The 23094-nt window shown below is 38.6% G+C and overlaps 2 protein-coding genes across 9 annotated transcripts in view; one reads left to right on the forward strand and one right to left on the reverse strand.

The window, feature by feature from the left end:
• The window catches only part of cntrl (centriolin), a 105461-nt gene extending 104562 nt beyond the window's left edge, over window positions 1-899 (forward strand). For 4 of the 5 annotated variants that reach the window (XM_039764274.1, XM_039764275.1, XM_039764276.1 and 1 more), the window contains one exon: window positions 69-276. In XM_039764274.1, coding sequence (XP_039620208.1) covers window positions 69-103 — 35 coding nt within the window. In that variant the 3' untranslated portion in view covers window positions 104-276. Of the gene's footprint in view, window positions 1-68; window positions 277-516 lie in introns of those variants that run through there. The other variant, XR_005634997.1, reaches the window with a different exon arrangement.
• Window positions 900-3593: 2694 nt separating this feature from the next.
• The window catches only part of LOC120536005 (ras-related protein Rab-14), a 37898-nt gene continuing 18397 nt past the window's right edge, over window positions 3594-23094 (reverse strand). For 3 of the 4 annotated variants that reach the window (XM_039764279.1, XM_039764278.1, XM_039764281.1), the window contains 7 exons: window positions 21538-21596; window positions 14885-14938; window positions 13634-13811; window positions 12142-12208; window positions 9663-9750; window positions 8747-8777; window positions 3594-7061 (listed from right to left, as the gene is read on the reverse strand). In XM_039764279.1, coding sequence (XP_039620213.1) covers window positions 6884-7061; window positions 8747-8777; window positions 9663-9750; window positions 12142-12208; window positions 13634-13811; window positions 14885-14938; window positions 21538-21596 — 655 coding nt within the window. In that variant the 3' untranslated portion in view covers window positions 3594-6883. The remainder of the gene's footprint in view (window positions 7062-8746; window positions 8778-9662; window positions 9751-12141; window positions 12209-13633; window positions 13812-14884; window positions 14939-21537; window positions 21597-23094) is intronic. The other variant, XM_039764280.1, reaches the window with a different exon arrangement.

The raw sequence follows: 23094 nt of genomic DNA on the forward strand, positions 1-23094 counted from the left end.
GATCACAAATAGCCAAGCATTTTGTCGTCAAGTGTGCCTAACGCCGATGTTTTAATCTTTTCATTTAGGGAAAAGTCAGCACCTCATCACACAGTGGAGCTGAAGTCGTGTTACGCAAAACCCAAAGGGACGCCGGTCCGCTACCTCACGAGCTCGTCTGCCGCACAGAACTCCACTTGCCAGGCAAGGAGGCAGAATACTAGTGGGGGCGGGGTGCTTCAAGTTTTAAAAAGCTTGTTGTGTTATCACTTGACTGGTTACAGTTGCTGCACTTTTTGGAAAAGTTTAAAAAATGTAAATAACAATCTTACCTGTTTAAATTATTCTGAGCCAAGTTTACCACTTTGCCTTTTACAATTTTTTCTTTTTTGCAAATAATGTGAATTTTTTATTATAATATTCTAAGAAATTTGTAATCAAACAATAAAACAACATATTTTAATATTTCAAGTTTGCTACGTGTGCTCAGTACAATGACATTCTTACTTGTTTGTCTCCTTCTGAACATCTGACAAGACATCATTAGCATGAAGCAGACAGATAAAGAAGATACAGTCAGCTCCAGAAGTCTTTGGACAGTGACCCCCAATGTACACCACCACAATAATCAAGATGGGATTCAACTGTAGACTTTCAGCTTTCATTTAAGGGGTTTTCCAAAAAATATCATTTGAACCGTTGAGGAATGACGGCCATTTTTCTGCATAGCCAGACTCCATTCCCATGAGCTCAAACGTATTTGGACAAACTTAACATCATCCTAAATATGCTCATCAGTTTCGATATTTGGTTGAAAGTCCTTTGCAGTCAACGACTGCCTGAAGTCTGTCACCCATGGACATCTCCAACTGCTGGGTTTCCACCCCCAGTGATGCTTTGCCAGGCCTTTACTGCTGCTGTCTTCAGGTGCTGCCTGTTCGCTGGTCTTTCTGCCATCAGTTTTGTCTTCAGTGGTTGAGCTCAGTTGATATGACTTGGCCATTGAAGAATATTCCACTTCTTTGCCTTGAAAAGCACTCGGTTTGCTTTCACAGTACATTTTTTGGCTCGTCTGTACTGTGAAGCGTCATGCTATCAGTTTTGCAGCATCTGTTTGAATCTGATGAGACAGTATAGCGCCCTCTACGCTTCAGAATTCATCCTGCTACTTCTCTCAGCAGTCATATCATCAATAAACACCGGTGACCAACTTCCATTGGCAGCCATGCATGATCAGGCCATAACACAGCCTCCTCCATGTTTCACAGATGTGGTATTCTTTACATCATGAGACATTTCTTCCGTTCTCCATACTCTTCTCTATCCATCACTTTGGTAAATATTGATGTTAGTTTCCCTTGTCCATAGAAAATTTTTCAACTTTCACCAAGCAACAAATCTTTTAATTCTCGCGGATACGTCTCTTCATTGAGAAGAAACACTACTTTTCCCTGATGGCAACACGAATTAGACGATCTACAAGTCTCCGACTTAAAGTATAAAGCCAAACAATATCAACCTACTTTTGTCATATCACCTATGTCCATATACTGTATTTGTTCTCTTTTCGCTGTTATTTCACCGAGTAATAATTTCCATTTGTTTGCGCTAATGCAATCTTGAGTATCATTTTTTGTGACTTTTGAATTTTAGTATTCATAATCTCTAACCTGCTCTGCTTGTGTATCATGCCAATGTTTTTGAACCTCTTAATGACGTTCTACTTTGTCTTCTACTCTTTCTTTTATTTCTGACCCCACTTGGAGCTGAGAGAGCAGGAACAGAACTGTGTCTGACAATAGCATTCACACGAATGAGACGCGAGTGGACCGTGGGTGTGGTTGTAAATGTTTGACAGGAGTGCAGGTCTTGGCAAAAAGTCTCGTCTCGCGGGACATGAAATTATCTCCGAGAAAGTCTCGTCCCAGGATTTCCTTTTATAATAATCTGTCCTTGCTAAGCTTGAGGTTATCAGTGGTTTGCACTTTGTGGTAAACCCTCGGCCTTTACTTTCATGAAGACTTCTCTTGATTGTAGACGTTGGCAATGACAGGCCCACCTCCCACAGAGTGTTCTTGATTTGGCTAAATGTCGTGAAACGGTTTCTTTTTCAACAAAGTCAGAATTCTGCGATCACCCAGCACAGTTGTCTTCTGTGGTTTTCCAGGCCTTCTGATGTTGCTGAGCTCACCAGTGAGTTCCTTCTTTTTAAGAATGTACCAAATGGTGGATTTGCCCACTCCTGGTGTTTCTGCTTTCTCTCTGAGGAGTTTGGTTTGTTTTGTTTTCTCAGCCTAATGATGGACTGTTTTTTACTTGTATGGTCCACTGATATTGAGAGCTCACAGCAACAGCTTCAAATGCAAATTCCGCACTTAGAATCAACTACAGATCTTGTGCCTGCTTAATGGTTGATTAAATAACGAGGGACCTGCTCAGATCTGGCTATGGGACAGCTGGTCAGTCAAATGTCCCAAATACTTTATCCCCTGGAAATGGGGGGCTATGCAGAAAAATGGCTGTCATTCCTAAACGGCTCCTACGATATTTTTGGTAAACCCCTTAACTTAAAACTGAAAGTCTACACTTCAGTCACAAGATGATTGCTTCATTTGTGGTAGCATACAGAACCAAAACTATGAAAATTGTGTCCAAATGCTTATGGACTTGACTGTAGATACACGCACTGGTTATGTTCTAGTATTTTAATTCTCATGATTTCCCATTCAAATCACCTTTCGACTCGAGGGTGCAAACTGTCACTGAATCTAACAGTGCGAGTGCCAGTGGTGAAGTGCAGAGATGAAGACATCACATTTATATAGCGCCTTTCCAGCTACTCAAAGCACTTCACAGGGACAGTGGGGAGATGCTTCAGCCACCACTGATGTGCAGCATCCACCTGAATGATGTGATGGCAGCCATCATTTTGCCAGTTACACTCACCATACATTAGTTAAGTGGTGAAGGACAGCGAGAGAGAAATAGTTAGGGGATGATTTGGGGGGCAGAATGGACAAGGCCATGGTGGGCATCAGGAAGCCATCTACTCTTTGGAAGGTCAGGACCTCTTTTTGTTTTTCAGTTTAGTGTCCCCGTGCGTGCACTGAGGCATTGTGATCTGCATGCAGACCACAGTTTAAGCGCCCCCTGCTGGTCACACCAACACCTCTTTCAGTAGCAACCCAAGCTCTTCAGGGGAATGACCACGAATGAAGTGCAGGTGGGATGGCTGGAGTGAGCTCTTTAATGATCCCATTTGCCTAAGTGTTGTAAGGTAGCTGAGCGCCAGTCACATCCTGTGCCACCTTCACCACCCTCTGTAGGTCTTTACCCTCCTGAGTTGAGCTGGCACTGCACCCGAATGTGACAAGGCCAGTGCGGATGGACTCCACTGCAGGGGCCACCTCATCAGTGACAACGTACCTGGACTGATGACCTTGTTTTTATCTCGATGTCTGATTTTGGGCATCTAATTGGCAGAAGACCTCCATTTTTGTGGACCGGCCGCAGTGTGACGACTACACATTTGGCCCCTTCAGAAATCAACAGCAGGTTAAATAAACACGATATCTCCTACAAGACCTTCACCCCCAAAAATCTGCAACAGCATAATCTAGATACAGGTACTTTATTTACAAATATTCAGATTAATAGCATTTTGTTGCATCAAATGAAAAGTACAGCAGTCCAAAGAAAAGTATTGTTGTCACAGATATAAATAACAAGACCAACTGTTAAGCAGTTTAGGAGTTAAATTTCCACACAAATTTGAAATGGAAAAATAAGGAAAAAATAAAAATAAAATTAGAAATACAGACATTAAGGCCAGTTTATGTGTCTGACTCGGCCAAAAATGAAAAGGCAAAAAAAAAAAAGAAACAAAACACAAACCTCATATTTTTTTGTGTTGGCAGCCAGTGGTCCCTAAGCAAATCGTATTGTGATGTGGTGCAACATATATAAACTGGATAGCCCCTAAATTAAATTTCATGTGATGTTCTTAAAATGGAGAGAGCGCAGACACACACACACACACACACACACACACACACACACACTTAGCGAGACGAACAGAGAAGGTTCAACGTTTTATACCCCAGCGTCACATTACGCAGATTCCAGTTTTGGCTTAAAGACATTCACTTTTCCGCTGAGGTCTCGTCCATCTACATTCACAAACACACAAGGTTGCTTTGTTTTAGTGTCAAGTTAAAGAGCTTGTGAAGAAGTGCAGAGTTGGGATTACTCATTCAGAACCAAACTTTACGCAGCCTTTGAGTGAGAGGGTCAAGCTGAAGAAGGAGCATCACGCTACGCCAGGCCGCCATCTCCACCCATGCCAGTTTAAAGGGGAGAGGCTCACCCTTCATTAATTCTGTCAAACAGCTTAAGTGGCACCAGTTAGCAGCATTCTGCCCAAACAGTGTCCAGAATTCACACGGCCAGCCCAGCAAATGGGCGCACACAAGAGAGTGCAGCTGGGCATCCTAGCAGTTAATGACCTGAAGCAGGAGTCCCGCACAGCTCCAGCCTGTTTGTCTGTCTCGTGCAGCCCACCCTTCTTCCCAGCTGTATAACCCTTGCCCCCCGGCTCTTTTCCAGGCCACAGTATATCATGCATTTTGGAAGCAACAAGTTTATTCTGTCCCATCGCAAAATGCAGGAACATCGAGGAGAATTCCTTAAGGATCAAGTGCTTGTAAAGCACCGGGTGGCTGGTGAATGTAAATACGACTTGATGCAAGTGGAGGCGATTTTAGAGTGGCTTACCTAACGTACAACTCCACTCCAACACACCACACGTTTCCTTGCCACTGGTTCAGAGCGTAGTGGTGGAACTGTAAAGCTTACTGTTGTCTATCAATCAACTGTACATACACAGCCCAGTCTTGGGGAAACCACATCTTGTACCTGTGTGATGCAGAGATAACCTTCATATCTCAACTTCATCAAAATTGGGGGCACTTAAGAGGAGAGAATAAGACTTTTTCCTAAAGATAAGTTCCCAGCCCAGGTTCTGTTCCACGTCATCTCAACCCAGTTTTGCCAATGCAGTGCAACAGGGAGCTCTCATCTGTCCCATCTGTAATGCAAAGCACAATGTCCAGCCTTATTCTCTCAACACTGTGAGCACAAGTGCAGCTCCTGTAGTGATACACCTCCCTCTCGCCCCCTTTTAACAAATGAAATAAACGTTAAAATCAGCCATCCTAGGAGTTTATATTTCTGTGAGCCACTCTGGGTCACCGTTCAATCAGCCACCATTGATCAGGTGAAATGGCACGCTGGCCTTACTTCTCATGACGTTTTCCAAATCAGATAAGCAGAATGGCGTCCTGTTTGACACCTCAAGCTTACACAGAGGCCAGATTCAAAGAACAGGACAAAAGAAGCCGTTAAAAAATGTGATCAATACAAATACCTGCGACCAACTACAAATAAGCACAATGCCCTGCCACAAGTTAAAAAAATTACAAAACCCCTTTCCTACTGTTTCCAGGGCTGTATCTGTGAAAAATGACATCAAGCACAAGCCTGAGCCACTCGATGTTTGACCATGAAGTCTGCTGCTAGTAAATCAAGCCCCCCATAAAGGCGTCTTTCAAAACAAGATGAGCAGTTTAGAGCTTGGCCTGTCCTGCAACTGGTCTAATGTAGCCACGAAACCAAAGCAAAGTGGTCTCCTTATGGCCAGAGGTGATGGCAGCTCCATCGTCATACTGAAAGGTCACACTCGTATAAAACACTTCGTCTCCTCAGCCCCTGTGCACAAACCACCCTCAAGGAAGTCAACCTTGTAAGTCATTAATGCTATTAGTGGACTCCAGTAAGTAAGTTAAAAGGTAAAACATGTTTATTTTATACATAAAAATGTGTGCAATGTTAGCAAGGAGCGCAAGTAGCAAATAAAAAGAATTAAAAAAAAAAAAAGAAAGAAAAAATGGACAACAAAACTTCCTGCTGAAAAACAACTACAGATGATGGCCTTTCACAGATGTATTTCTCCTAGGCTGGCATCACGGGCAACACAAAGCACAACCTGCTGCAGTCGGCCTCCTTCCAGGAAAAATGTGTAGTGATGCTCTAAATGCTCTTCTATCCCATGTTCTGTCATCCTCTCTCTCCATACTTTTCCCATATTTTACATTTTTTCCTTTCCAGAGCCCATTCACTCTTGGCCTACTATCTTCTGCTCTTCAGGTTCAAAGAAATCATACTGGTCTGGAACAAATTATTTGCCTTCACCTTAAAACAATTCACACTTAAGTGGGGAAAAAGGACTCTTGGAGGGATTGTGAAGTTCTTTTTGAATTTGGTCAAGTTTAAAGAAGTCAGAGATGCCCACACAATTCCTCAAGACAGACGGCCTGCCAAAAATATTTTAAGCAGTCAACTTGGACGTTCCTGGCCACTGAGCTGGAACCACCACAGTAAAAAGAGGAACAGACTGCAAATATATATATATTATATATATATATTTAAAATCATACATTAAACCCATGCAGAAGAGGTCTGCCATATCAAATCTAATTCTGTTTGACTTGTTTTTAAACTTTTTTTTTTTTAATGGCTGATCCGCTTAAGTAGAAAAGAAATGAAAGTGAACTGCATATCTTTTTACCTTTTAGTTAAATGTTATTGATGTCTCAGTGGTGAGTTTCAGCTTTTTTTTTTTTTTTTTTTAATTTTTAATACATTTTCTTCCATTTGAAAACCTAGACAGATGGACTTGTGAATGGAATTGGGTGAGGGTCAAGGTCAGGTGGGGTGAGGAAGAGTCCAGACAGGGCAAGCACAGCATACTTAAACAGCTATGCTCTCCCTCCACCTACCAACCTCCCTGCTTTCCCAGCACACTGGAGAAGACGTTGAGGTGGGCGGGTCTGGCATGAGAGGGGTACTAGCAGCCACACCCTTCTCTCTGGGGCTGTGGTTCGTTGGTTATCCGGCCACCCTGCGGAGCTGAAGGTTTGTGCTGCACTCCTGACTCCGCTGCATTTAGATCAAGGCTGCCATCCTGAATGTTTTGGTAGATCTTCTTTGCTGCTTCTAAGAAAGCATCTTCCACATTCTCTCCTCTGTATGGAGGATGAAGGACAAGAGTAAAAATAAAAATTAGCAGACTGCTGGTAAAGATCAAACCCTGAAAAACACAGAATTTTTAAAACAGTTATCCAAAACAACCACATCTTAATATGAAGCTCACTGCAAAGTGGTAAAAGATGACATTTACTTAGGGACCTTCAGTAAGCATTCAAGCACTTTAAAACAATGTGGCATGTACAGTTGTCTTATGTTAAAAATTATGACCTGAATCTAATACAAAACTGTAACTTGACCACCTCCTTCATTTTTCCCCCAGCTCAAGCAACACTCAATACTAAGAATGACAAAGTGGAAACAGATTTTAGGAACATCACAATGACATAAGTGTTCAGACCTTTACAGAGTACTCCATTGGCTTTAGCCCAGAGTCTTCTCAGGTATGACATGACCAGCTTTATACACCTGGATTTGGAATTTTTGCCATTCGTCTCTGCAGATCCTTTCAAGCGTTGTATGGCTGGAGACCACTGATGACAAACTGTTTTCAAATCTCTCCAGAGATGACTGGACTGGTTCAAGTCCGGGTTCTGGCTGGGCTGTTCAAGGTCATTCAAAGAATTGCCCCTATAGTTCACTGCACCTTTTACCCCATTGAGAGGCCCTGAGCAGTGTTCATTAAGGAGATAGATGCACTTTCCCTCAGCTTTAACCAGTCTCTCAGCCCCAGCTGCTGAAATAAAACCCCACAGCACAGTTGAAACTGAAACATCTCAATGATGATCAGTAGAGTGGGATGAACCCGAGACAAATTTTAAGTGTCACAGCAAAGGGGGTCTGAATACTTGTGTCCATGTTCCATACTTAAAATTTTTAATAAATGATCAAAAATGTTTAAAATCCTCTTTTCACTTTGTCATTCTGGGGTATGGTGTGTTGCTAGATGTAGGGGGAAAAATGAATTTAAAGCAAAATGTGAAGGGGTCTGAATATTTTCTGCATCCACTGTATTTTAATTAAGCTCAATTATTAAGGCACCAGAAATAGATGCAAACAAATCTATCACGTCATACGTTCATGTGAAGCAGGACTCTTCAGGAGCTTGCTTGGAATCTACTTAAAGCCACACATGCTGCATAGGTCAGTCTCTGTCGCTCTCTGTGAACTCACCAATGTTTATTGAATAAAACAAAGTTCAAATAGAAGTTGACAGGGATTTAAAAAGCAGACACTATTAGGAGAAGAAAGGAAAAATATTCACTTGCATAGCACAATAGTTTGTTTCTGTGCTGCTCTCTGAAAGATGCTACAAAATGTATTGTGTGATCTGTAGAAATCAAAAGACGGCAAGTGTATTTCATACGTAATAAGAAACTGACTTCAGAGCTGAACCAATCACATGTTGCATAACAGACTGATGACACGTGGTATTATTACTTCTCCTTCACCAGGTACCCAACTTCTAAACAATGATTTGCTGTTACATTTAGTTAGTTAAATACTATTTTGTGTTTTTAAGACTAATACATTTTATATATTTGATCTTTACATTGGTTAAACCAAGTACTAGGGCTGGGGGACTCCTTTAATGACTTAAATGGCGACTGCTGCTACTTGTAGAAATGTTACCAGGACAATCATGCTAGTCACATCTGATATTAATTAAAACTGTAACTCTGTGAGCATACAATTTATTAAAATGGAAAATGATTTTACTCACGTTTTTGCACTAGCTTCAAGGAATAACAGCCCTGCAAATAAAAAAAAAAAAAATGGGAATAATGTGAAATGTTCTTGTTATCCATGAATTATGAACATATTCTACCTGCACATAATTTACAGCCTAATAAAGCGGAATCAGAGTACAATACTATGCAATCACCACAACAGGAAACCACAAGGAGGGAATGATCAATATACCATAAAGCCCAAGGTTTATAAGAGTTGGTCAGTGGGTAGGTGAAAAGCATCAAACAAAATTCAAGCCCTCCCTAATACAATGATGAAATCCTACTACACTTGTCTCTCTCTAGACAACTTAAAATGAAAGAAAACTGATGTCAAGGGGTTTCTGTTGTTTCTTTGACTGTGCTACTTCATATATTATCACATATTTAATATAGATTTTGTAGAGAAAATAACGTGTAAAATAGACTTGTTTCAAGGATTGAAGGAAAAAACAAAGAACCCAACAATAAGGTGATGGAAAAAATATTAAAAGTAAAGCCTAAAGCAGCATCTTAAAATAAATTGTTTAACAAATGGATACCAATTAAGAGAAGACTTTATTTTGACCAACACTTTCTCATAAAAAAATGATAAATGTCAAGTGTGGATGCAAGTGAAGAATACGCAGAAGTATACTTTTAAGTCTCACCCCAGGTTACTAAAGTGAATTTAATTCTCATCAAAATAAAACAGCAAGCTTGTTTTTATCTGAATCACTACTGTCTTCTGGGCATAGAAAGAACTTGCATGTGTCTGTATGTGTGTATGTAACATACCACTCTCAACAGTGACATAAAAATGCTTTATTAAAATGCAACTTGGCAATAACCAACTTAAGCGATTAACCAACCACACACTATCAGACATTAATTTACTGACATTTTGCAGAGAAAAATAAAAACACTTGCCATTCTCCTCTGCAAATTGTTTGGCCTCTTCATACGTTACATCCCGCTGAGCATCCAAGTCTGCCTTATTTCCTATAAGAATTATCACCTGCAACAAAAATAATGGTCACCAATATAAAGATGCCAAATTATACTCAAATGCTATTCTTTTGTCTAGCTGGTCTTAGACCACAGAGAGAAACACAATCTTTAAATATGTGAAATGCTTACATAACTCCCAAAACAATATCACACTGTACTTGTTGATAATACTGATATACTTCCTTTGGGCATTAGTACTTATCAAATGTTGTGCGGTCTGTGGTTTTAATTTAAATGAACTACTTTGCTAGTCAAGTGTTGCACGAACCCTGTAAATGAACACACAGACACATGCAGCTCTGGTCAGGGCTGCCAACTGTCAAGTAAAGCATAAAAACATTTTTGCTGTATTTATACAGAATTCTTAGGATGTCAAAATTCCAGCTCTTTGGAAAAAGTAAACCTGCAACTGCAGACAGTAACAAAAACAAAATTATGTAGGTAGATATAAGAAGGTATTTGAATAAAAAGGAAACTGGAACGTGAAAAATAGATATCTTGTTTAGGGATGGCTTTTAAAATGCACCCTCTGCTGCCATGGTTGGTTCCAGATCTTGGTAATTCTGGTCAGAACAAGCACCAATATGCAAAACCAGATGAGCAGTGACACAGCAGGTAGCCCTCCTGCCACACCATCCTTTGACTCCAAGACTTTCATTTGCTTAAATTGTTCAGTTGATTTTTTTTTCAGGGGCTCTGCTTTACTTCTAAAGTCTAAACACAAGTGATCTGGCTGGTTATTCTAAATTGGCCTGATTTGAGTAAACATTAGAGCTACTTTTGTGTTCCAGTTGGCAAACATCATTCAGAGCCAGTTCCTGAGAGCAGATGTTCAGATGGCAAGTAATACTTAACACGAAAACACTGGCATATTAAAAACGTGCATGGACAAAGGAATGGAAATATCCAAGAAATTAGTTTAAACAGACACAATTGGTGTGAGGGGAGACCTCAAAAACAACAGCAAAAGTAAAGAGTATGAAAACAAGTCTTCATAAACACAAAAAGACTGACTCCAGGAACTAAAGAAATATCCCTAAAATATTATACAAGGTAGTTAGGCAGCTTAAAGAGCTTTTAGGATTTACAGTTGTGTTCAAAAAAATAGCAGAACAACATCAGTAACCTGATGAACCCGTTATTGGTAGTAGTGATATTTTTGCATGGCAAATAATTTACTTGTAGATGTAGTAGTGTAACAGAAAAACAAGGACCCAACTGTCACAACATGCACAAGGTTTGTTCGGAGTAATTCACTCATTCCTTGAAAGGGACGGGTCCAAAATAATTATAGTATAGAATATAATTAAATAATTAATTCGATCTATGAAAAAACAGGCATTATTAATTGTCCTTATTAAGGAAGAAGGGAAGCAAAGCCTATTTATCATATACCAGGGATCATGGATATATTACAATACTTAAAAGAAATTATGTCGCCATATGCTGAAACAGAAAACTAGATGCAAGTAAATATTAGTCCAGTTTGAGTCTAAATAGAAAAGTGTTGACACTGCAATGTTTTTGAACAGTTTAATATTCATTTTCTTTGCTTCCTGTAAAAGAAAAATGCAGACATGATAAACTTTGATAATGCTTTGACTTGGAATTGAATGTGTAATGTTTATACTACATTTGAAATCGGGAAATAAGAGCTATTAAAATATTTCACTTTATTCACTTTTTAATGCACTTCTATTTATTTGAACACAAGTGTATTTGGAAACTAATTAAACTTTACATTTCAATTAAAAGAATAAAAAAAAAAAGCATTTTGTGTGTTCTCTAGTACAGTTGGCAACCCTGACAATTGAGTGAAGGTGTCAAAGAAAACATATAAAAGATGTTTTAAGTCATTTAATTAACTGAGTGGAAAGTGAACAAAAACTAAAACAATTACTAAGCACAACAAGCTCGCTCCAAGTGTATACGCTAAAATGGTATGACAGTTACCTGGAAAACATGACTCCATAGATATCTCCTAAAAAAAGTAGGTACAGAGTTTACAAGCCTCTACTGAACGTGACAATCAAGATGTTCTGCCACAAAGGGAAGGAGGGTGGAGGGGGGGGACGGTTTAGCAGCAACAAGCAGATAGGCGAAAATACAACGATCATCTGTATGCTAAGTGCGAGTTCGTCAGCAGATAGTTAAAACAAAAAAAAAAAAAAAAAATATCAACTTTTGGACTGTGGTCATAATAGTGAAGTGGGAGAAAAAAATCACAGATAATGAACTAGAAATATCAGTGATACGGGTGGAAAAGAAAGAGCAGAAAGCCAGAGGCACAAGTCAAAGTACACTGTACACAATACCTCAAAAACAGGGTTAAAAAGACCCACACAAAAATCTGACGTGAAAACATTCTTAAACACCAAGGAGGATGTTTAATACTCACAGTATTGGGATTAGTGAGATTTCGTGCATCTGTCAGCCAGCTACTCAGGTGATTATATGTGCTTCGCCTATGAAGACAAAAACAAACATGAAGGCAAAAACATGGATGTGAATTCTTCCCCCTGGCAACATGCAGAGTGCAACTACAACAAAGTGTCTAAAGTGCAAACATACAGGAAAACCAAAAAGGAAGTATTTAACAGGAATACTGCAGGTCACAGAGGTGAAATGTCTTGTCTTAAGTGAGGATACTTCTTATACAATAGTGTTGAAATCCAACACATACTACATATTTAACTGGCATGCAGGGAATACCCAACTAAGAAATGACACAATACACGTCAGAAAAAAATTTTAAAACCGACAGTGAAACCACCACTGAACCAAGTATACTTTGGGACTGTAGACACAGAAAATAACTGAATTCAAGAAATGACTGGTATGTGCAGGGAGTACCCAGTCACTCTCATACATTTCTACAGGTTCATTAATGTTACAGTTAAGAATGTTCTCCTTGCCTGGTGATCAATCCTGGAAGGAAGGTAAAATCTTCACAATGATTTATTGGTGTCTCATTTCCAAAAGGATCTTTTACTAGCTTCTTGTGAACAACGACTATCTGTGCACTATGCAACAATGACACCTTCAAAAAGTTTTACAGAACAGCAGACCTTATTTAGGGAAATTAGAATTCAGAATCATCTAAATTGAAGAGAAGAATATACATTTATGTGATTTTGGTGACTGCTTAAACCTAAACACAGTAGTAACATGTGTGTAACCTAGTGTTTAAAACTTTTATTGTTTCTTCCAAAACTGATACTTTTTCCCCCTCCATGTAAATATTGTTGGATACAACAATAACCGATGATGAAAAAAGATCTGACATAACTTTCCTTAACTTCACTTTTACATAAAAGAAAATTTCAGTTTCAGTAAGGGTGTGCTAACTCCCAGTTTTCATAAGTAAAACCAAGTCTAGCTGAACATGCTTCTCAGGCTGAATGCCTGTTATAAGTGGAACTTCACCATGTCAACATTTGGCTTTTTACAGAATCTCCATATTCATGCATACTTACTATATACTTAATACACCAAAAGCACAAATACTGTATCACTTTCACACAGCACTGTTTTCGATTATACAATTAAACCGCTTAAGATGGAATTGAACTGGTGATTTTTAAATTACTAAATGTCCCCACGTATTGTTGGATAAATGAATATTAAAAGATTGAGGACATTTTCTGTTTATTTACTTTATTTGATAAGAGAATAGTACTCCAAGAGAAAAAAAAATGTTTTTCTATGAATAAAACCTAGCCTATGAATTGTTCACTTTATTTACTGTTGTCATAAATTCCAAAAAAACAATCTTCTGCAATATTAGTACACGAAACACAAGGAAGTAAACCCTTAAGTAGTAAGGAAATAGGTAGCAGCAGCTGTAAACACTAAATACTAGTATCAGATTTTTAATTTACTCTTCATACCTGGTGATATCATACACCATTAGTGCACCAGCAGCTCCCCTATAGTAGCTCCGTGTCACAGCTCTAAACCGCTCCTGACCTGCTGTGTCCCAGATCTGCAGTTTGATCTTCTGACCGCTTACTTCTATTATTCTGGTCCCAAACTCCACACCAATTGTATGGGGGCAGTCAGCCATAACTGTAATAGATTAAATTAATAAACTTATGAGAAAGAAAGTTAAACAGAAGTTATTACAGTACAACATGACAGTTTATTAATAGACTTGTGCTATAGGAAAAAAAATTCTTCTTTTTGGCTTATAACTAGACAATGTGTGTCACGTTTACTGATGGGGCAAACGCTATCTAAGATGTAGATAAATGCTGGCTTTATTTTGAGTCAAGAGGAATTTAAAATTCCAGACAGATTATGAGGACCTTGACTTGATATTGTGATGATCTTGCTTTTCCTGGTGAGTCCACAGGTGCCGATTGGCTTTTTTTTTTCTTAAAGGCGCCATATGTTTGTGAATTTCCCCTTGGAGTTAATAAAGTATCTATCTATCTATCTATCTATATGGGATCTTATCATTGCCCACTGGACACCACCAAAATAATAAAACAAGTCTGCTTTTGACCTGATAAACGTGTAGCCTTCTGTGTTATTTTTCTCACCACTCTTACCCTGTCATGGTCTTACCAACTAACCAGTATTCCTCTTGATTCTTGTAAGAGCAGTGAAACACAAAAGCAGCCATAAAAGGAACTTAATATAGCCAAACATGGTGCCAGCACATATGGTTCATAATAAATATTATTTTATTGTTGTATGCATCCCTTATATAGGGTGGTCCGGATCTAATTATGCAATTTTCATTACGCTATAACTTATTAAGTTTATTACATAGAAAATCACCCCGAAAAATCCCGGACCATCGAGAAGTGTGTGAACTGACGACATGAAGAATCATCTTTGCGCCAAACTGGAATCGTCCCCGTGTAAATCAAAGTCATCCAGATGATCTGGATCTGCATAATTTGATCTGGACCACTCTGTATAGCATTCAGCTGGGGTTGTGCACTACAAATGTGCATTTGAGATGTGTATTTAAAAAGGTTGAGAAACCTGTGACTGCAAAGTTACTTTTTGGGAAAAAAGAAAGCATGCAAAGAAAATATGTAGTACTTACATTCTTTAGTGAAGTACTAACGCAAGTACAAGGGCAATTCAAAACAAGACCTTACTTTTGTAAGGTATTTTCAAATACTCACATTTCTTTTCTGTGAATTGATGAAGCAAACATGATTTCCCTACTCCCATGTCCCCTAAGGAAAAAGCAAAATCTCAATTAAAAACACAATACTTACATAAATGTAAACAGTTGATCATTATCCCACAAAAATGTATTTTTATACATTTATATTATGAATACATACTGTATTCATACAAATTACCAAGTGGTCTAACGAAAGCCTGACTTTACACAAAAGTAACAGAAAAGGTCAATGCAATTGGATATTGCAAAATGTATACATATATTTTGCTAAGCTCACAGATGCTAGGGAAAACGAATCAGGATGAAAAAGCTCTACTACAGTAAAAGTAAACATTAAAGAAATAAGGAAGAATGGAAATTTTTTTGTGTTTTCTACAGAAACATTTTCTTCATTTTACAAACATTCCTCATGAACAATGCAGATGTTGCCAAGTCTGAAAGATTAACAAATATTTTTTGCATTTTATACAAAAACAAATGTTGGTATTTGTTAATGTACAAGGCATAAGTTCCTGTTTTGTTTCTAATATGCAGCGCATCCGGAAAGTATTCACAGCGCATCAATTTTTTCCCACATTTTGTTATATTACAGCCTTATTCCAAAATGGATTGAATTGATTTTTTTTCCTCAGAATTCTACACACAACACCCCATAATGACAGCATGAAAAAAGTTTTTGCAAATTTATTAAAAATAAAAAACTGAGAAATCACATGTACATAAGGATTCACAGCCTTTGCTCAATACTTTGTCGATGCTCCTTTGGCAGAAATTACAGCCTCAAGTCTTTTTGAATATGATGCCACAAGCATGAAACACCTATCCTTGACCAGTTTCGCTCATTCCTCTTTGCAGCACCTCTCAAGCTCCATCAGGTTGGATGGGAAGCATCAGTGCACAGCCATTTTAAGATCTCTCCAGCGATGTTCAATCGGATTCAAGTCTGAGCTCTGGCTGGGCCACTCAAGGACATTCACAGAGTTGTCCTGAAGCCACTCCTGATATCTTGGCTGTGTGCTTAGGGTCGTTGTCCTGCTCAAAGATGAACCATCGCCCCAGTCTGAGGTCAAGAGCGGTCTGGAGCAGGTTTTCATCCACGGTGTCTCTGTACATTGTTGCAGTCATCTTTCTCTTTATCCTGACTAGTCTCCCAGTTCCTGCCGCTGAAAAACATCCCCACAGCATGATGCTGCCACCACCATGCTTCACTGTAGGGATGGTATTGGCCTGGTGATGAGCGGTGCCTGGTTTTCTCCAAATGCGACGCCTGGCATTCACACCAAGAGTTCAATCATTGTCTCATCAGACCAGAGAATTTTGTTTCTCATGGTCTGAGAGTCCTTCAGGTGCCTTTTGGCAAACTCCGGGCAGGCTTCCATGTGCCTTTTACTAAGGAGTGGCTTCCGTCTGGCCACTCTACCATACAGGCCTGAGTGGTGGATTGCTGCAGAGATGGTTGTCCTTCTGGAAGGTTCTTCTCTCTCCACAGAGGACCTCTGGAGCTCTGACAGAGTTACCATCGGGTTCTTGGTCACCTCCCTGGTCTCTCCCGATCGCTCAGTTTAGATGGCCGGCCAGCTCGAGGAAGAGTCCTGGTGTTTTCGAACTTCTTCCACTTACGGATGATGGAGGCCACTGTGCTCATTGGGACCTTCAAAGCAGCATAAATTTTTCTGTACCCTTCCCCAGATTTGTGCCTTGAGACAATCCTGTCTCGGAGGTCTACAGACAATTCCAAATCATGTCCAGTCAACTGAATTTACCACAGGTGGATGCCAATTAATCTGCAGAAACATCTCAAGGATGACCAGGGGAAACAGGATGTACCTGAGCTCAATTTTGAGCTTCATGGCAAAGGCTGTGAATACTTATGTACATGTGCTTTCTTAATTTTTTTATTTTTTATAAATTTGCAAAAACTTCCAGTAAACTTTTTTCACGTTGTCATTATGGGGTGTTGTGTGTAGAATTCTGAGGGAAAAAAATGAATTTAATCCATTTTGGAATAAGTCTGTAACATAACAAAATATGGAAAAAGTGATGTGCTGTGAATACTTTCCGGATGCACTGTACACTGTATTTTCTTATGTAAAAATATATTTTTCAAAATTTACTGTACTATTGTCTGGCATGTATGTTTTCTTTTCTTGCTGACATGTTCATGATTTTGGGCTTCCATTCAAGGTAGAACAAAAGTTTTAAACTTGCTTCAAGCAACTGACATTACATCGAACTTTCACTCTTCATAAAACATAAAATTTCAAAATAATATCATCAGGAACATGGTAACAAAAACTAAAATATACAAAAGTTTGGTGGATCAAAGGACACGTTGGTTCTTGTCATGCAAATATATTTTGATGTATTCATGTGTTGCATACACATCAAGTAGAAATGGTGGACCTAGAGGGGAATCAGACGTTCTTCTGGTATAGAACCACCTCAGGCCGACTCTTGCAAACACTCAGGCTGTGCTAATCTCGTGGGAGCGGAGGAAAAAAAAACATGGTTATGCGGAGGTAAAGCTCACACTCACTTAAATAAAGACAAGGTAACAGAAACTGTCACATGATGACTGATATCAATACAGGGCTCACCCCCATCCTGTATAAACCTTTAGGGGGCACATAAAACAAGTTAAACGATGTAATTACTTCTTATATATAGGCTACCTGCATCCTGAAAACAACTGAAGTTACCCTACTGCATATCACAAACATGCAGTTAAACTCTGCCTTTTCAGTACACTCACCTTTGTGTGTGTGTGTGTGTGTGTAACTGCCATATACACGTCACCAAACAAAATTAATGACTACATTCATGAAAACGAAAAGCAATGACAAGCTCATTCAGCTTAGTAACTTAATTGATGAGGCTACCATAGTGGAACAGTTTCCACAATATAAACTACATAGGGCACAGGAACTCTTTGAAACACTTCAAGCATTCCACATATATAAGCATCTGGGGTCTAACTGTATAAAGTAAGAAATTAAACAAAAGTATTGGGTGCACAGTGCCACTAAGATTCACACCACCGCAAGGATGGTGATTTATTTTTTTCCGGTGAGGACCCGAGGAACCCACCCAGCCTTAGCCGGACTGGCACCACTCAAACAGAGAGACAAGGAAACAAAAGGGGTTAATCAATAGTCAAACTCAATATTTTAAACAAAAATAAAGGGTAATATATAACTGAACAATAAATGAAACCACAAACCCTCCCCAGCAACTCAGCGAACCCCAAATTAACTTGATTTTGCAACAGCAGCATGTAGAATAAACACCTAACAATAAACACTAACAATAAAGTCCACAACACAGTCCAAAGGCAATGGCAACAGAAGATGTGGAATGAAGAAGAAAAATGATGATCCAGTGAACAGCTTGATGTAAGTAATGTATAAACAGTCCTACTGGTATTCCTGATGTGGTGAGGGGAAATTTGGGAGTGCTCCCTCTGACAATGCTCAATGGTCAATACGCTTACTACTAACAGGACAGGCAGGCAAGACAATCCATACATAACTACAAGACAACAACCCACAGGCGACTGGTACTGTTGACAAGACAGTTGGGTGAACTCGGACACAAACAATAGGCCTTCTTTACAGACTAGGCGGTTTTCCTTTTCAAAGCTCCCACTGGCTGATCTCATCCCCAGTAGCCCCTGCACTCTCCTCAGTAGTGCAATCAGGGCCACAGCAGGGTCTGCCAGGAGTTGAAGTTCAGAAGTTACATATTGCTGATACAAAAGGATAAGGTCACTTCAATGACTGATAACATTGTCCATAGCTGACTAGCTGGACACATTGTTGATTTAAGTATATTGGCAAAGTTGTCAGGCACTAATATTCCTGTGAGATTCCTATGTTATACTAGTTTAGTTTAGCTTAGCTTAGTTGTAATTTAGGGAAGGCAGCCTGATTATTGCATCACACACAAAGTTTGAATGGGAAGAGCAGAGGTGACTGATCCGCAGATTAATGCAACTTGCTAGTGACATTACAATACTTTTCATTCACCATCTGTTTTCCTAACCCACTTATACTGGGCAAGGTCACAGAGGAACTGGAGTTTATCTTTGTATTGCTGCATTTTACATAATCTAAACAGTAAGATTAGGGTGGTGGACAGTGCAAGTGGCGATGAGTCTGTATTTATTTGGTCTTACGGGCAGTGCTTGGAAGTGACTTGGTACAAGCAGCCTCCAGTTGATATCATATACTAATATACACATGCTCCCGGTACCTCCAGGCCCTTCATGTAAACGTAATAATGAGTGGGCACGAGGAACAAGATGCTGATTAAACAGAGCACTGCCAGTAATTCGGTTTCACTTCAGGCACTGCTTGCCAGCAAATAGGAATGTAATTCAGTGTTCTCCCCAGAAACTTTTTCCAGCTGGTTTCACTAGACTTTTTTTTTTTTTTATCAGACCTCCTCTTGCCCGACCACCTCCACATCCTCTTTGCTTGTGAACTGCCGCTTCTCTCCCGCTATTAGCATGTACAGCCCCCTCTCGCCCTCCCACCTCTCCATACTCCTTGCTACTGTATTAAGCTGCTATACCCCCGCTATTACCATGTATAGCCCGCTCTCGAAACCCCACCTCCTCCTACTCTGCTTGTAAACTCTGCTCCGCCTTGACAACCGCTATTAGCTTGAGCAGTATTTGCCCACCAGCCCGCTCGTCTCTTGCCATCTCTGCAGATCATTAGATCTGCCTGTGCCTGCAGATCTGCGACTGTCATCTCAAAATGTCATGCAAGATGACAGCCAGGCGCACAACTAAATTAGCCGGGCGCCTGGCTAAAGGACGCTAGGGAGAACACTGTAATTGTACTGTGTATAAAAAAAAAATACATCTGAAAAATATTAAAGCAGTGCCTTACAATTCTTTCTAAAAAAAACCCTAGTGTGCCGTTTGTCCTCCACCATACACAATGTAACACTGCCAAGTTTGCAATATCAGTCGAAACTATGCTGTATGTGCTTTTTGCGGCATGTCACTTGAATGCACGATAAGCAAAGGCAAAATATGTGCTATAGCCAAGCCAGAATCAAACAAAATGAGGTACAATTTTTTTTTGTATAGTGTATGCAAAGTCATATTTTTTTTTCAGAAAATGGTAGAAAGAGAACAGCTGAGGACCCTTCCCCCCACTGTAAACTCGGTCCATGGCACTTGGATAGATCAGTTAACTATTTGTAATCCACAAGAAGGTCTCCATTTCTCCATGCTAGGCCTAAAACCCCAAAACCTAACACTCAACCCTAAGGCGAAGGCAACATACATCAATGTGTACTGTTCATAACATTTCAACAAAATGGTCAACCAAGGAAGATGGCACATGGTACCCAATAGGTCTAAGTTTGTTTCTTTATGGACAGTAAAACACTGATGTTTTTTAAGAAAAAAAAATGCAGCGAATTTGAGTAATAACTTATCTATTCAATCAAGATAGAGTTCATTTATAAACTTTACAATAGAGCATACAGTGCTCATAATTATTAGGTTTAACATTTTTATATACATATATACAGACACATAGATTTGTACACATACATATACACAGCTCACAAATTTAAGTTAGGTTAAGTGTTTCAAGTAAATTACTTTTAAGAAAGTATTGGTTTCCCTTAAAGTTCATCATAAGTGGGTACACAAACAAAGTCCACCCCCTCAAAAAACCCACTATGTGGCAATAGCAAAGATTTTAAACGATTACCAAAAATCAATCCCTGCATGCCATACTGCCTTTCTAGAATATTCTCATTTCAACATTTTATATTTTTAGTGAAAATTCAATTTTCAAGGATTTGAAGTTTTCTTTTCAGGAAGGAACTATTTTCTAAACCAGCTAAGAGCTTCTCTGGTAGGTTATATACAGGTATGCCCAATTTAAGAGAAAATATATTTGGGGGGCAAGGTAAACCCAGGCAAAGGCCATTAAATGGGAGATGGTGTTAATAATTCAAAAGACTCAAAAAAAATATGTAGGCACGATACAAATGCAGAGCAAGATACAGAATATGAAAACAGAAAAAACAAAAATGTCAAAAAAACAAAAAAAAGTAAATCACATCACATTAGCGCAAACAAAGAGAAATTATTACTCAGAGAAATAACGAAAAAGCGAATAGAAATCGAATATATAGACATAGGTGATATGTCTTAAGTATGTAAATATTGTAAGGCTTTGAAGATTAAGTCAGAGAATTTCAAAAACGGGGTTTACCTCACATGCATTTACTGGTTACTTTGCCAAAAAAAATTAACTGCTAATGATGAAGATCTTTTTGTCTGTGCTGAAATTCCAAACAGAGAAACCGATCCTGAATTACAGGTACAAAGTCATTAAACACATGTCTCACGGACCTAATTTAAAAGATTCGGCATGTTGGGACTCAAAATATTCCAAATATTGTTTTTAAAGAAGTTCTGACATAAAAGTGAAACTAATGAAATAGCAACAATTCAAAGAAAAAAAAAATCTTAAACATCAAAAAAATATAAAAATATACTGCATAATAAGAAACATGCAAATCTGATAAATGTAATTCATACATTTAATTGAACGTAACTCACTTAAAATGATTTAATGCATCCCCTGTTGACTGAATTAAGTAAAATGACATACTTACCAATAATTATGTACTTAAAAATGTAGGAATAGTTGTATGGAGCTGTGGCCATGGTGGCTCTAAAAATGAAAGAAAAACAACACTTTAAGCTGAAAATATTCACCAAAGTTCAAGTCAATTAAAACAAAAACATTCATAATCTCCTAGGGACAAAGTTTTTAAAGTTTAGCAAGATAAGAGATTTTAAATTTACAACTGACCCAGCTCAAAGTGAACATCACCCTTGTCATGTGCATTGCTAACTACATACTCCATTGTATCCACCTTCCTGCAATCCAACACAAACAAAACCATATTATTTATAATGGCATCGCCAGACCAATTCAAGAACCTGAAGACTTCTCACATAATTTTATAATCTAAATCCCTGGAACAAACGCAGAAGTACCACACAATGTTTTACCACTTCTTGACTTGACTACTACAATTTCAAGTTTTCACATGCAAAAGTATTAACAGGTTACAAATGTTACTGCCAGAGTCTTTAGACTGAACAAAAAACACTGTGACCAAAGGACCCTTGACTGGCCTATATATACTAGTTAGAGAGAGAATTCAAAATTATCCTAAAAACACTGCAGCTGGCTTTAAAACGTGGTTGTCTCGATTGAGATGGTTGAGGTCTTCCGATACTGGTCTTGCTATTGTTTAAAAAAAAATTTTTTGCAATCACTCAATGGGATTTTTCTTCTCAGATCAATATGTAAGTTTCCATCCCAACCACATGTGCTGTCAAGTTGTTTTTTTTTATTTACATGGAAGAACCCTTGCTTAAAAAAAAAAAATAAAAGACTACTAGCACTGCAATTAAGTATTCTTTAATAGCTTGGTCTGCTAACACATAAGGCACTACCCATGGTTTTCAATTGATCCTGTTTTATTATTTAATCTGTTACTACTCTGATGTACTTTTACTTGCAATTTTGTACTAGAACCTTTCAAAGAATTAATGACTTTGATTATGATACAATATCAACCAACCCCTGCATCTTTACCTGCTGTAATTCTGAAGTTTGAAAGCCTATAAAACAGCCTAAAAATAAACTTGTAACAATTAATTTGATTTAAAGGTTGGAAAAAATATACCAAATATAAAATATCTGTGAAAGAAAAAGCTACAACTTAACATAGCTTATTAATTCCAGACATAAATGCCTCCTAGGTTCAGCTGTAATGCATGATGGCCTGTTCCATGTATGCACAAATCTCACTGCACATAAGTGTGATACTGAACTTAAACCTGTGTCTGTGTGTACATGCTGAAGAAATGGTTTTAAAGAACTCAAAGGCAATTTAAAACAGCTCTTGTTATGTCACCATTTACTCAAAACCATTTCACAGACTTGTAAGCATTATCTTTATCTTCACAGTAGCTTGCATTTATTGAGAAGTCTACCAGAGTAGCACTAAACAAAACATTTTTACATTCAAAGTATACAACATGGTATATTCCACATTAAACAATAATCTCATTTAATCAAATACTGTACAAGGTATTTCCAACATATCAGTGAAATATGGCTTCTTTTATTTAAAAACTTACATACACTGTGCAAC

Source organism: Polypterus senegalus, chromosome 9, assembly GCF_016835505.1.
Source record: "Polypterus senegalus isolate Bchr_013 chromosome 9, ASM1683550v1, whole genome shotgun sequence".
NCBI lineage: Eukaryota > Metazoa > Chordata > Cladistia > Polypteriformes > Polypteridae > Polypterus > Polypterus senegalus.